This window comes from Girardinichthys multiradiatus, chromosome 13 (assembly GCF_021462225.1).
Source record: "Girardinichthys multiradiatus isolate DD_20200921_A chromosome 13, DD_fGirMul_XY1, whole genome shotgun sequence".
Taxonomy (NCBI): Eukaryota; Metazoa; Chordata; class Actinopteri; order Cyprinodontiformes; family Goodeidae; genus Girardinichthys; species Girardinichthys multiradiatus.
Window position 1 is genome coordinate 39,488,322 of NC_061806.1, and position 14,297 is coordinate 39,502,618.

The 14,297-nt window shown below is 39.8% G+C and overlaps 1 protein-coding gene across 1 annotated transcript; it reads left to right on the forward strand.

The window, feature by feature from the left end:
• The first annotated feature begins 765 nt into the window (after window positions 1-765).
• ppp1r18 (protein phosphatase 1, regulatory subunit 18) lies at window positions 766-13,563 on the forward strand. Its single transcript, XM_047383446.1, has 4 exons — window positions 766-990; window positions 1,174-5,042; window positions 9,982-10,201; window positions 12,715-13,563. The coding sequence occupies exons 2-4, from the start codon at window positions 1,242-1,244 to the stop codon at window positions 12,732-12,734; spliced, it is 4,041 nt and encodes a 1,346-aa protein (XP_047239402.1). The 5' UTR covers window positions 766-990; window positions 1,174-1,241; the 3' UTR covers window positions 12,735-13,563.
• The last annotated feature ends 734 nt before the right edge of the window (window positions 13,564-14,297 follow it).

Here is a 14,297-nt window from a genome sequence, read left to right on the forward strand (position 1 = left end):
GAATAATCAAACCAAAGAAAGTAGATCAATTTTTATTTTTAAGAAAATAATCAAATATATCATGCTGTTAAGTTATGATTATATGTATTGACTTATTGGAGGGGTGTAATATTACTCGAGAAGATTGTGTTTTCTTTCCTTATTGCTGGTTTTTTCCAAAGAGGTTTGTGGTTGGTTGGCCCATGTTTAGTTTATCCTGTTTTAGTAAATATATTTTATGAGGGAAGTGATATCTGTTATGGAATGGAAAAAAATCATTTGTTCTGCATCTAATATTTTCCTGGCATACAAAAATCAGTCTTCCAAACAATAATGTTCTTGTTAAAATTTGTTTATTTGAAGTAATCTTCATGTTTGTTCACTTGTACTTGTACTCTTCCATTCATCACAATTTTGTTTTAAAACAGTAGAAAAAAAAAATAATCTTTTGTTGAACTATGGAAACATTTTGCAGAAACTGTTATTTTTTCTGGGGCACAGAAGATATACATTGGGACAGCCCGTCTCTGCCAGTGAAGCTGATCATGCCGCAGCTTTACACTTTGGCAAATCTGTTACCATGGCTGCACATCTTCCTCCTCTTCCTCCTCCTCCTCTCCAATCGGACCTCCTGGACGGAGAGATGGGCAGAGGGAGGGGGGTCAGGTGTCGGGCAGACGGCTCTGCTCTTTAAACTCCTTTTCTTAGTTCCCACAATATGGTGTGCGCCACTAAACTCTCCTGACGGAACTGACTGCAATTATCGGATTACAGCTCTGCAGTTCTGGAGCTGGAGACGGAAGGAGCGGACGTTTTTTCTGTCTTGATGCAAAGTTAACTTTCGGGGTGACTTCGCAGGCATACATGCATTTTAAACTAAACTTTTTAAAGAATTGATGCTTTATTTGGAGAGATAGATTTTACGTTGAGACGAGACGGATTACTCATAAATGGAGACTTAAACTCCTGCTGGATCCGATCAGTCTTGGCTCAAACGTCGGGTTTGGTTCGGTAAGTTCTTTCTCTCAAAAACAGAAATTAAACTTCTCTAAAGCCTAAATACATTTATTCAGCCAAAGTAGATCCCAAAATTGACTTTTTCTACTCGTTTTATGTGAAGTTTTGTTTTTATTAGATATGTTTGTTAGACCAAACTGTGGAGTTTATTCCAATATTTTTTGTTTTTATTTACAGGTAATTCCTGAAATCTCCCAGGACGGACGTTTCGCAGACTTTGACAATAGAGGTCGACTTTTTTTGTTATGTCTGTTTCTTCTCTGCCAGAATGGAAACAACTTCTTCTGGAGAGAAAGAGGAGAGAGGAGGAGGAGCGAGAGAGGAGAGAAAAGGAGGAGGAGGAGAAGCTGGCGAGTATGCCCGCCTGGAAGCGAGGGATCATTCAGCGGAGGAAGGCCAAGCAGGAGACCTTGGGTGACAGGGAGAGAGACATCTGCCTGCTCCAGGTGGACCTCAGAGCTCCTTCTGATGGCCTCAGTGACACTGACAGCTCAGTTACAGTCAATCTGGGGAGTGAAACGTCACTCAGTCCGGATCCTGGGTTGTGGCTGGATGGAGAGCCCAAACCTGAGAGTCAGGTGTCGGTGGAAACCATCGTTCCAGTCCATGAGAACCCATTTATTCGCACCCAAAGTGTGTGGAGGAAAGCCAAAGATCCAGAGGCAGCAAATGAGGTGGAAGTTAAGGAGAAGGAAAAGCTCTACCTCAAGTCTCAAGAAGTGGAGATGAGCAGAGGAAGAGATATCGAGCTGAAAATAGAAAGGTTTAGGGATTTGACTGAGGGGTGGGAACAGGAGAAGATCAGGAATAAGAGTCTTGGAAAAGAAAGAGAGAACAACCAAGAAGGTTGTGAAAACGAGAAAAAACTGTGGAAAGAGTCAGGTAGGGATGCAGTGAAGGAGCAGGAGCTCTTTAAAGCTAAAAAAGAGATTGAGGAAAAAGATATCCCTCAATCGTCTGGTCAGTTTTCGCCCGTTCTTCCCTGTCTTCGAACCATCCGAGCTGACAACATCATCATCATCGAGCAGGACCGAAAAGGCAGTGATGAAAGAAGGGCAAGATGGAGGGAGGTAGAAAGGGAGACACCTGAGGAGGACCAGCAGGGGAAAAGAGGGATGAAGATGGACCTCAGAGAGATCCTGGCAGGTGGAGGGAGCGTCACGGAGATCCGAGCTTCAGAGGTTCTGATCATCAAGCCATCTGTCAGCCTTGAAGAGCGGACCGGAGGAGGAGGGAAGTCTAGAGAGGAGGGGGAAGTAAAGAGCACCTTGGATTTAACCAGAGATATGAAATCAGAAATGTCCTGGATGAGAGAAAAGGAGAAGGATAGGCCCTGGGGTCAGGCAACAGTTATTAATAAAGATGATGGAGGAGATAGCTGGGATGATAATGTTTTTATTGAGAGGGGAGGGAGGGTCAGCAAGCTGCTGAGTAAGTTCGGACAGCATCCGAAGCCTCCATCTCGGTCCAAAAGTTCAGAAAATTTCCTCCAACCGGGAAGGAGAAAATACTCTGGAGATCAAGATGATCGACAATCTGAGGAGAGAAAGGCAAATGGAAAGAGCATGCTCCTGAAAAACATCCCAAAACGCTCCTTCAGCTTCTCAGATCGAGTCATTAGTACTGAGGAGAACGGTTTAGGAGATGAAGGGGGCGAGGAGAGGATTCATCCAGAGAAAAACATTGCTCCCTGGGTAGATGTAGCAGGGGTAGCAAAGCTCCGTATGGGCTGCAAAGAGCGCTTTGGAAAGCACAGAGATGTAAAAACTGAGGATGAAAAGGGAGGAGCAGTGCAGAGGAAAAAGGATGCAGAAATGTGGAAAAAACACAGGAGTGAGCTGAAGAAAGTCGAGCCGGTCAATAAGAGATCTGCAGAGAAAGTAAAGGATGCAAATGGAGACAAGGGGTTCACAGTAGCATCAGTCAAAAACACAGAGGGAATATTGTTTGCAAGAAGAGTGCCAATCAGACAGGATGGTAGAGCAAGAGCTGAAATAGATGCTAGAAGATTGACAACGGAGAGACGTTTGGAAAAGGGTTCAGAGGCTGGTGAGGTCAGTGATGTTCGGAGAGATGACGGACTGGAAAGAAAAGTGCAAAATGAAACTATCTACATCGGTGCTACATATGAAGAGTCACCCATTCCCAGTGAGGCTCCTGAGAGTCACCACAAACATGATTCAGCTTTCACAGAGTGCTCCAGTGTGCTCTCCACGGTCCCAGATCGGATCCCCCACAAAGGGCCAGAGTGGAGCGGCACAGGACCACAAGGACCTTACCTCATGCACTCCAGTTCATCCCAACAAACTGAGGATCTTATAAGCAAAATAGAAAAAATTGGGGACACAACTATTTACATAAATGAGAGGGAAGAAACAGCTCACACAGCTACACATGAAGGGTGCAAAGAGGACCCTCAAACGGGAAGCCATATTGGATCAGAGAGAGAAATTCCTCGATCTCTGAGAAGGATTGCACCCACCGCCATCCAACCAGGGCCCCTCGAGGTCCAAATCCCAAGGACTGTGTTTTATGTTGCAGAAGAGATGCCGGAGAGAAAAAGTAGTTATTGTCAGAGCAGTGACGGACAGGACTGGGAAGGTCACAAGGTGGAAAGGAGAAATAGCTGGAGGATCGGAAAACCCTTGAGCCGGATTGAGTCGCTCCGAGAGAAAATCAGACAAAGAGAGCTGGATAAACAAAGACAAAGACAGGCCTGGATTGGAGATGGGTGTGAAACTGCAAACATCTGTGATGCTCCAGTAGCTGAGGACAGGTATGAGGTGAGGGGAAGTGAAATCAAGAAAGATTGGGAAGCTGTGGCTTGTACGCAGGTGAGGCCGGCTGAACTGGAGAGTGGAGAAGGAGAAGCAGCGGGGCAATCATTCACGGGTGTGTGTGACGTCAGACGGGAAGTCGGCATATTGAAAACCAGCCCACAGGTTCCTGTTTCTGTCCCCAGCTCACAAGACGACAGCAGAGAGGAAGTGACAGACGAGTGTTCGGCTGCTGCCTCTGAAGTTCCCTCTGAGGGGTCCAAGATTTCCGAGGATGAAACCGACCCCCTAAAGCATGTAGAGCTGCACCTGGAGTACCACAGGGAACGATACGAGAGCACAGAAGAGGAAGACGAGGAGGTAGACAGGGAGCTCTCTGAGGAGGAGTTGGAGAAATACACGTCTACAGATTCTATAGGATCTCGCTCTCCTTCACCGCCTCATCCCAACTCCCTTGCAGCCATGAGCCGCATCTATAACCTGGAAACCACTGGTTCAAGGTCAGGCTTGTATCTGAGGAATAGGACAGTAGACATTCCATCTTCTGTGCATCTTGTTAAAGTGAAGCCATTCATTTCAAACTCTCAGCCGGGGGACAGCAAAGCACTGACAGGTGAAGACATCCACGGCGTTCAGACAATACAGACACAGCTCGAGCAGTTTCAGCTGAAGGAGCAGGAAGTGCTGAAGTCATCAGCAAATACTTCTACAAAAGAAAGAGAAACAAAGTTGCAGCGAAGTCCTAAAAGAGAATTAAAGCTGAAAGTAAAAGAAGCTGAAGAAACACCAGAACTGAACCCCAAAGAGTCTCCTCAACAAATTTGTTCTCCAACATCTCAGCTAAAGCAAACTATTACTGTCACCCCCTCATTTCTAAGGAACCAATCACCAGACAACTCTCTGAAACCTACAAACTGTGCCCCAACTCCAGCCTCCTCGCCATGCTCACCATCTCCTGCCACCTCCCCCAGCATCTCTCCATCTCCCAGCCCGTCAACCAAGCTCTTCTCCATCAGGAGTGCTTCTGGGGGCCAAGTAAAGAGAGGTGCCACTTTCACTGTCACCCCCAAAAAACCTGTCGGAGGAGGAGTGACAGGATCAGCAGCACGGCCCACAGCAGCAAAAGCCCCATCGCAGCAAACGATGACCCCCAATGTGGATGAGCCTGTAAAGAAGAAGTATCCTGCAGTGGAAGAAATTGAGGTGATTGGTGGATATCAGAATCTGGAGAGGTCCTGTCTGGTCAAGAGTAAAGTGACACCAAAGAGGGTAAGTTGGTTTTGTCTTTTAGATATATAAACTGGGTTGGCTTTCACTGCACAAAGATGTGAAAATGGATCAACAGCACTCTCTTGCAAATAACTTTTCTAAACTATACAAAAGTATATTATATCATATCACTAACTGCATATCCATTTGAGTTTAGGGTCTTGACACATTCAGGGTTCATCACTTTCTGACTTCTCCCCTTGTCGTCAAGCAGAATCACGTTTCACTAGAAGAACATCCCCTATGATTGAAAAGTGTGATCGTGGAGAAGGAGCTAAGCTGGTTAAAGCCTTATCAAGCACGACATCTTGATTCTGAGCCATAAAACCCTGGAGTGATCTCCTTTTACATATGCACCTGTGCTCTAATTCCCCCCCCCCCCCAACTTTCAACTTTTATTGCTTTTTGTGTTTTATTTTTGTAAATAAACAGACTGAACTACCACGAGACAAAAGCATGTTGAAGCTTATTAAGAAAGAGATAGGTAGCAGAAAAGTTACACAGGAAACCATAGTGAGAGGTAGCATTTCTTCCACTTCAGTTTTGTTCATTTTGTCTACCTGCTTCAATCACATTATTTTCTGTGTGAATGCATGCAAGACCACATTGCTTGTTACAGTTTTCTGTCCGAGCAACTTCAACTCTTGCCAATAATTCACTGTGCAAAGTTCATTTAACAGCCTTCTTTCTTCTTTTTACTCTCGTAACCTAAGCATTTATGTAAGAAATTTGAGAAAGAGGTCAGGAAGTAAAGTTTTTCACCATCCTGTGAAGATCAGTATTGCTCTTTTTCGACTTTTGCAGCCTTTTTTAGATGACTCAGGTTGCTGTTTTGGTATTTTAGCATTGTTAAGCTACTTGAAATTTCACCCTCAGACTGCTTCCTACTTTCTATGCACCACTTCACCTTTAACTGTTGAGTCAGCCTTTGCTGCCTTTCGCACAAATCACTCTTTGTGTGTTCTTGGCTCTGTCCTAGCGGGGCTTCGGGTTGAAAGACTGCAGTTCGTGCAGTCCGTCTTTGAGCAGGTTGACCCTCCACTGAGTGTGGCGGACATCAGACAGCCAACTTTTAGTTGGATGGGCATGACTTAGAAAGGAAAATGGTTAGTATCTGAAGAAGATGAGGGGACTGGTCAGTCCTCAGATGGCATTGAGGAAAAGTAAAGACAAGATGGCAGTTTGTTACCAGCTATAGTGAGAAGATTAAAGGATTTTTCTTTGGTCCGACAGAAACTCTTTGTCACGCTGTGCGTTTTTACTCGCTTCCTCTTTCAGCTGTCTGAGCTTCCTCTAAAAAAGCATGTTTAACAAAACAGAAGTGATCTGGAGCCCACTTTTAAATCCCCAAGTCTAGTTTTAAGGACTCGTCTGTCTCTTTGATAATGTAATGTGACTGAAGCTTAAGGTTATCTTTGTTCATTTTTTTCAGATAATTGAGCAAATTTTAATGTCCTAGAAGTAAAGCCAGACTAAAAACAAAAATCTGTTTTCAAATGAAGAAACAAAAGGGATCCCAGCAAACTCTATGTGCAAACATTATTAATTATTGATTCAACGATAAGAAAGAGACTTGGCAAAAATAGAATTATATAGTTTCAAGGCCAAAACCACTACTGACACAAAAGAACACATGCGCTAAAAACATTCTGTAAAAATATTCAGCGGATTGACGGGACAAAAATGAACTTTTTGGAAGGCGTGCATCCTCTTACATCTGACCTGAAACTGACACAGTACTTCAGAAAGAGAACATCATACCGACAGTAAAACATGGCGATGGTAGTGTGATGGTCTGGAGTTGCTTTCCTGCAGGACAATGTCCAGCAATCAGTTTGTGGCATTAAGCATACTTGGGTTAACCGGCAGGACAATGATCCAAGAACACCAATAAGTTCACCTCTCAATTGTAAAAAAAGCAAAAAAAACGTTTTTTTGGTCACCTAGTTAAAGTCAATTCTGATTATTTAATATGTTGTTTATTCTCAAAACCTCTCCAGTATGGCTTAATTAAAACAATTCTGCAAAGAGGAGTGGGTCAACATTCCTATTTTGTCGTAAAAGACTCATTGTCAGTTGAAACACTTGATGGTAGTTGTTGCTGCTGTGGGAGGCACAACCATTTATAAGGCTGAAGGGAAATGACTTTTTCACATAGGGCCAGGTCTGTTTGAATAGTTTATTTTCTCTTCAATAACTGAAATCATCGTTTGAAAAACACATTTTGCATATAATACCATGTTATGATCTTCTGAAACATTTAAATGTGGCGAATAAGTAGCAACAGAGGAAATCTATAAGGGGCAAATACGTTTTCAAGGCGCTGTTTTAGACAGAGCTTTATGTGACCACAGTCATGTAATTGTGACCATAAGGACTTACTCTCTTAGCTGCAGTGAGAGATGACCTTGGAGTGATTTTCTGACCACCTGTTGCTCTCACGTTGATGCCTTTCAGACCGTTTGACGTCGGGCCTCCCCCCCCCCAACTCTACACCATAATATCACAGTAGGATGGTGAACCGCTTGTGCTTCATCTGACCCATTCTTTCTTGGACATATGTTGATATTATGTAATAGTCATAAATTTGGGCTCCTGCAACTCAACTTTGTGGTTAATTTTTGTCCCTGTAATATTTTTTCATCTGGTCCACCTCTTGTTTATCATTTGTACCTTAAAGTAATCCCACCTATGTTTTTTTTAAAAAGAAATAGGTGACATCAAAGCTGCTCTCTTTCACCAGTTTTAGCCTTGCATTGTTGCACTTTTTAATTTAACTGCATGAACTTCCCTCTTGTTGCCTTATTTTTTGTAGCATTGGCCAAACTCCCTGGCTCTGCTCTCCTGCGGGGTTAGCCTGGGTTAATCAGGGTCAGGGATGCAGGATTAGCCTTCTGTGTCTTAATGATTCTGCCAGCCTCGCTTGAGCAGAGCTCATCTCTGCAGTTCAGACTGCCACAGTTCAAGGTGAAGCAGCTTCATGCACACCTTGTCTGCACTTCTAAGTGTACTTAGTGCTCCATCTAGGCTTGTGAGCTGAGCTGAGCTTCTGTGATTACAAGTCTGTGGATGTACCAGTGCTTCCTCTTGGACTCATTTTCATGAAAACCAGAAGTTAGCTTTTAATGTCTGCTTCTGCTTCCTAATATGCACCAATCTCTGATCAGTGATGACAGTGTTCAAAGTGTTTCTGCTGTTTTAAGCCTCATGCTGTCAGTCGGCATTACAGTCATAGTGTGTGCAAACGCCTCTCAGAGACACACTGAAACTTTTTCCAGCACCTACACCCTGTCTTTGCAAGTTGAAGTTAGCATATCTAAGAGGAAATAGGCTGTTTTTGAAACTGTTGGCTTTCAGTTGTATACATTTTTCACAACCGATCCAGTAACAAGTTTTTTATGCTTTTAGACAGAACTCACCAGACACTTCTGTGAAAAAGCATTTGTGTCTTTTTTTTGTTTTTGCTTTTTTGCCACACCTAAATGCAGTTTTTAATGAGAATTTCATTTATTGAAGGAAAAGAATATCCAAACCATCTTGTCCTTGTGTAAAAATATTATTATCCCTCTTATTAAATCATGAATTTACTATCATTATCCTCTACACGACTTTTGAACATCCGTGTTTAACTTCACTCAGGTCTGGTTACTGCCTGACCTGTTGAGTCAATAAATCATTTAAATAGAACCTGTCTAGGCAAATGATCACAAAAAGCAATGCATTATGCCCCGAACTGAAAACCTTTTATAGCAGAGAATCAGAGTCAGTGACATCTATCAGTCTGATAGGCTTTCGAACTTTGGGGGAAAATATTTCTGATTTGCACAAAGTACAGTCTTCCTATTCTCAACAAAGCAGGTGCTGCACATGCATACGAGCTATAAAAAACTTGTTCAAGGCTGATGGAAAAGTTATTTTTTTAATCTGGTGCTTGTGAGCCCCCTTTCTAATGCTGCCCTAGGCTACTGCCCATATGTGTCAGGATACATGGCTGGTGTAGTAGACCCCAGAATGCAGACAGGCAGGCGGAAGTAGCTTGGTAAGTGAATAGGTTGAATAAAATAAAACCAAAAAGAAGAACTCACAGCGGGCAGGTGGTAACAGATGCAGATATAAGCATAATCACGCTTGGCTTGGCATGAATAAAAACATACATGGTATGAAACGAGGAGACAGTTACGGACAGGCTTGGCATAGCACACAGACGAGAACATCACCAGGCTTGGCAACCAGTATGTATCTGCGAGGAGTAAACACGAACAGTAGTGTATAAAGGGCATGACACAGGTGAAAACAGAAATGGATTGGCATAAACAGGTGGACTCGATGGAGCTGATTACTATGGCGGCATCGGCTGAGAATAGAGATAAAACATGACAGGAACTGAAAAGAGAAACAATGACAACGAAACCAAAGTATAAATCTCACAGAACTAAAATGCACCATAACAAGAATAAATAAGAAACCAAACTTAAAGGAAATTAACTAAAACGCCACCTGGAAAACATAAACAATCATGATGAGAAGCAAGACCCAAAACAGAACTCAAACACCTTCATGACAATATGGCCTATATTGAAAACTGCCACTGCAATGTAACAAACCTATTGCCAGTTGTTGCAAACAAATGATGGCAGTTGTTGCCACCATAGGTGGCACAACCAGTTGCTGTTTAAGACTGGACCAGGTTGGTTTGAATCCGATTTTCCTAAACAAATGAAATCCTCATTTTAAAACTGTAGTACGTGTTTACTAGAATTATCTTTATCTTTAATGTCAGACAATTGTTTGACAAAAAACAAAGGAAATCTGTAAAGGGCTACATACTTTTTTGTAACACTGTACAAAGTCAGCTTATCTTTTTACAAGATACAACAATAATTATTTATTTTCAGAATGATACAGGAAAACCAATATATGACTGTCTTAACTTTTGCAGGGGAAGGTGTGTTTTGATGAAGACCAGCTTGAGCAGGTGTGTGAGTACCCTTCAGAGACCTTCATGCGGACGTTAAGTCCTCTGCCTTATGGCCTTGAGAGCAAAGAGAAGTTGCATGGTGAGGAGGCACACAAGGATGATGGTGAAGGTGATGGAGAAGCTGTTGTGTTCAAGAGCAGGAAGACCACAGAAACTGCTACAGGACTTCGCGTAAGAGTGGGTCAGTGTCCCCCCCGTCTCAGGAAACATAAAGTGTAATAGATTTTTTCAGTATGTCCTACAGACGTCTACGCTGTCTTGAGAAATTATATGTTGGTTGTGATTTTATTCAGTTTAAAAAGTTGACATTTAAGCCAAGATTAAGTGTTTTCTCTTGGTCGAGCTTAAGATAGTGTTTAAAGATTACAAATCCCCGGGTAAAAAACCGCCTACAAATGTGTTTTACATGTATTCATCCTCATCGCTGCTTCATTTATTTGTAACTATTATGATAGACTTCTAATAAATGTACTCTCTACTCATGCAATCCAAAAGTTGTGGGTTCAGCTCCTGTTCCCTCCTGCCACACGCGATGTCCCCCTGGGCTAGGCATGTTACCCCCAGTTGCCTACCAGTTTGCATATTGGTGTCTGAATTTGTGCACGGTTCTAAGTGCAATTTGGGTGACTGCGGCTCTAGTGTAAAGCGCTTTGAGTGGTTAGTATGACTAAAAAAGTGCCATATAAATACAGTCCATTTACACATCAATTTACACATAATACTGCTTAATTGGATATTGTTTTTACTTTCAGGATAACATTGTAAATAAGAAATTGTCCTTAAGGTTTTGCCTGGTGAAATAAAGGTTTAATAAAGGTGTGACCTAGTTTAGTATGACTCTGATACCACACCCATATTAAATATTCACCAACTTTTAGGAAGCTACTGTTTTTGGGTGACTTTGTTGAGTTAAATTCTGGAAGAAGCACCAGTTGCCAATATGTGTTTTCAGCATTTTAGGCATCCCAACACTGTGGTAACATGTTCACTAGCAGGGACTTTATCGTAGTATGTGTGCCACTGCTTTAAGAAACAAAGTACAATCCATCGGAAGTGAAAATTAAGAGTTTTGTGCAACTTCCACCAAATTATATTTACATGGCAGGCATATTTATTTTTAAATATGGGGTTGGTATGGGACCTCCAACTTCCCAGATTGGAGTTCTGATTTCAAAAGGTGTTTCAGTTTATTTTTCCAGCATGGAAATGGAATATTCCTACATATTTCTTGAAATTAATTATACAGCTCTTTCTGGTCTCAGGAAATATTTTTATATCTTGCTTTAATGCTGTTTGTTCCTATTGGCATTTATCAGCCTATGAGCTAATTAATTTGATTGGTTATAGCATTTAAAAGGCAGAAATTAAATTCTAGCAAGTTGTTTGTTTTCATGCTAATGGCATTGCTAACAGATTTGTCTGGAACAAAAACTTTAATTATCTCAGAATCTTTTCCTTTTTAATACTGCTTATTTCCCCATGTAATATGATGGTCTGTTTACAACTTAATTTACTCAGTAAGATCGTTTAAAAGTGATAAAATGTCTTCCCAAGTTATCAAGAGAGTTTTCATGCTAGTTAGCATTGCAGCTATCAGTTTTCTAATGCTCCAAGAGGAATGCTATCTCAACAATTTTTACATTTATTTTTAATGATTTTTGTTCCCCATATGCCTTTAGAAAGTTTCAAATGATTCAACAATAGAATTTAAAGTGCTAAAATAACGTTACCAAGTTAGTCTTGAGCATTGTAGTTAGCATTAAGCTATCTGTTTGCTAAAGTTTTAAGGAGATTGTTTTGGCTATTAAAGGTCTCAGCATCTCTTTGATTTATTTTTAATGCACTTTCAACGTACAATACATTGCTTCCTGTTTAAAAGGTTTTACTTATTTAGCAAGATCATTTTGTAGTGATTAAAAACATCTTCCCAAGTTACTGCCAGTCTACCTCTGCCATGCTATGTAGCATAGTAGCTATTTCTTTATTAAAGTTCTGAGAGAAGTATTTTAGCCCTGAAAGGTCAGAACATGCTTTTAATCACTATTTGTTAACCCTACATAATTTAACTTTGTTTTTATTTTTTAATATTAAAATTTTATAGTGAAAAAATATAAATCTGAAAGGAGTTTTCCTTTAGCATGGTCATAAGCATTGTAGCTGTCTGCTTGCTAAAGCTTCATAAGGAATGCTGTAGTCCTTAAGGTCTCTTTTTAATCTCGTTTTCTCTTGTGTGCCTGTATGTACTTGATTTTGTTACTTTTATTTTTTAAGTGGTAATAAGATCTCCTTATGTTATCAAGTTAGTATTCTTGTAGCATGCTAGTTAACATCGGAATTCACTTTCATAGCCATCTGTGTCATTACCTTCCCAAAGATTTTTGTTGTGATTTCAATTCCTCTGACATTTGAATGATTTGTTGTGAATAAGAAAATGTCCATCAATGAGATTGTATCCATTAAATAAATATGGTAGTAGTTTTACTTATATATAAATAACAGGTGGGTGAGCAATGTGGGCAAGCTCATTATAAAGAAGAAGAGTAAAAATATATAAAATCTGTAGAATTTGTGTTCTTTGCAAAGGCAAATTTCTTGTTGTTAATGAATGGTAATCCAACTTAAAATCTAATTGTATTTAAAAATTTTATATCTATTAAACATTTACTTTAATTTCCTTTCATCTCTGTCTTCCAGATGAGTCTTGCCCTCGGTAGAAGCCAATCATCTTCACCAAAATTGCCCATGTGATGAGATCATCAACATTTTATTGAAAAATCCTATACTTTTTTATGTTCTGTTGATTTATTGGTATGTTGTATTCATTTTGGCATTTTCTTTCATTTAGAATCAGCTCAGTTAGTTAAATGAAATCATTTTGTTTACCATGGGAACAAACTGGGGTCCAGCTGTAAATGTTAAAGCACGGTACATTTGTAAAAAAAGAACTCAGGTGTGCACTGCTGAGTGATGAAGATCACTTGTCTATCAAATAAGAGGGAAGGAAAAATATTTAATTTTTCAGGTAATATATTTTATAGTTTCTTTTATTTTTGTCTTTTCAATGTTAGTTTCCTCTGAAAAATTAGACTTGAAGTGATTTCCTGTCATCTGGATTTATGTGCCTGGTGGATGAGCTCATACAGATGGCATAAAGATCAGTTTAATGTAAATTGTTTATGTAATTTGTTTGAAGCTTGTTTAATAAACCTCCTCTCACTGGGTTTTGGTGCAATGTGACATGATTGGTTTTATTTGAGGATTAATAGAACCTTACTGTTCACAGAATAAGGTTGTGAATATGGACTCTGTTAAAGTTTTTATTTTGATGTTTTTATTATGTGAATGGTGACCAAATGGATGTCCCTGAAAGGGAAGATTTTATAACAACCCAGATACCAGGTGCACTTCGGCATATTACAGTTGATTTTGGACTTTTATAATCTTTTCTTTAACCTAAACATGATGTGCATATAATGGTTTTGCTTAATGGTTAAGGAAGCTGGCTTCAAAAGAGGAAAAGCTAATAAAGTGTTTTGAAAACAGTTTCATGCCCTGTTTTTTGGTGCTGGTAGTGAAAGGTGGGTATTATAGAAATGTTTCTCAGCAGTTTCTCTTTTTGGTTAAAATTTGTTTATGCAAGATGTCTTTTCAAGATTATCTTAGTCCTAATTTCTTTGATTTATTGTGAAACACTGCAATTATAAGAGAGATTATGAAAGTAAACATATTTCTTAATGATGTAATTTAAATGCAAACTTTTGGTTGACTCATTTATATTTGTCACCTGTGGGATCACAGTGTATTCATTACTGTGGGATATCTGTCCAGTCCTGTAAGATGTATCTCATGACTTAAAAAAAGCTTTTAAAACATAGATGGAGGCTAAATTTAGTTTGTCTAGAAACCACATAAAAATTGTCATTGTTTTTTTGAGTGAGAACCTCACTATAACTTCAAAACAAATGTAACCCTAATGTTATTATTACATGCCGTTTCCCAATTTATACTATTTTTGTACTTTCTATTTTTTTATTATTCTTCTCTAGTATTTCTAGGAATAGAAATTAAATAAAATTGTAAATACCTGCACGAAATGAATGATTACATTTATAAATATTTATGAAATTCTGAAAAATTTGATTAAGTTTTAGGTTAAAACCCCTTTTTATGTCAATTTAATAATTTCATAATTCTTTGGTGGAGTAAGCCATGATGTTTTTTTTTATCTGTTACTACTTCACAATCCTTTGAATATTTATATATGTGGTATCTGAAAT

What these genes read in the sequence shown, in the direction of transcription:
- ppp1r18 (XM_047383446.1), top strand. Translation starts at nt 1,242, where the DNA reads ATGTCTGTTTCTTCTCTGCCAGAATGGAAACAACTTCTTCTGGAGAGA. An exon ending in GTAAAGTGACACCAAAGAGG is followed by an intron (nt 5,043 to 9,981) that starts GTAAGTTGGTTT and finishes TAACTTTTGCAG; the next exon opens with GGGAAGGTGTGTTTTGATGA. An exon ending in AGGACTTCGCGTAAGAGTGG is followed by an intron (nt 10,202 to 12,714) that starts GTCAGTGTCCCC and finishes TCTGTCTTCCAG; the next exon opens with ATGAGTCTTGCCCTCGGTAG.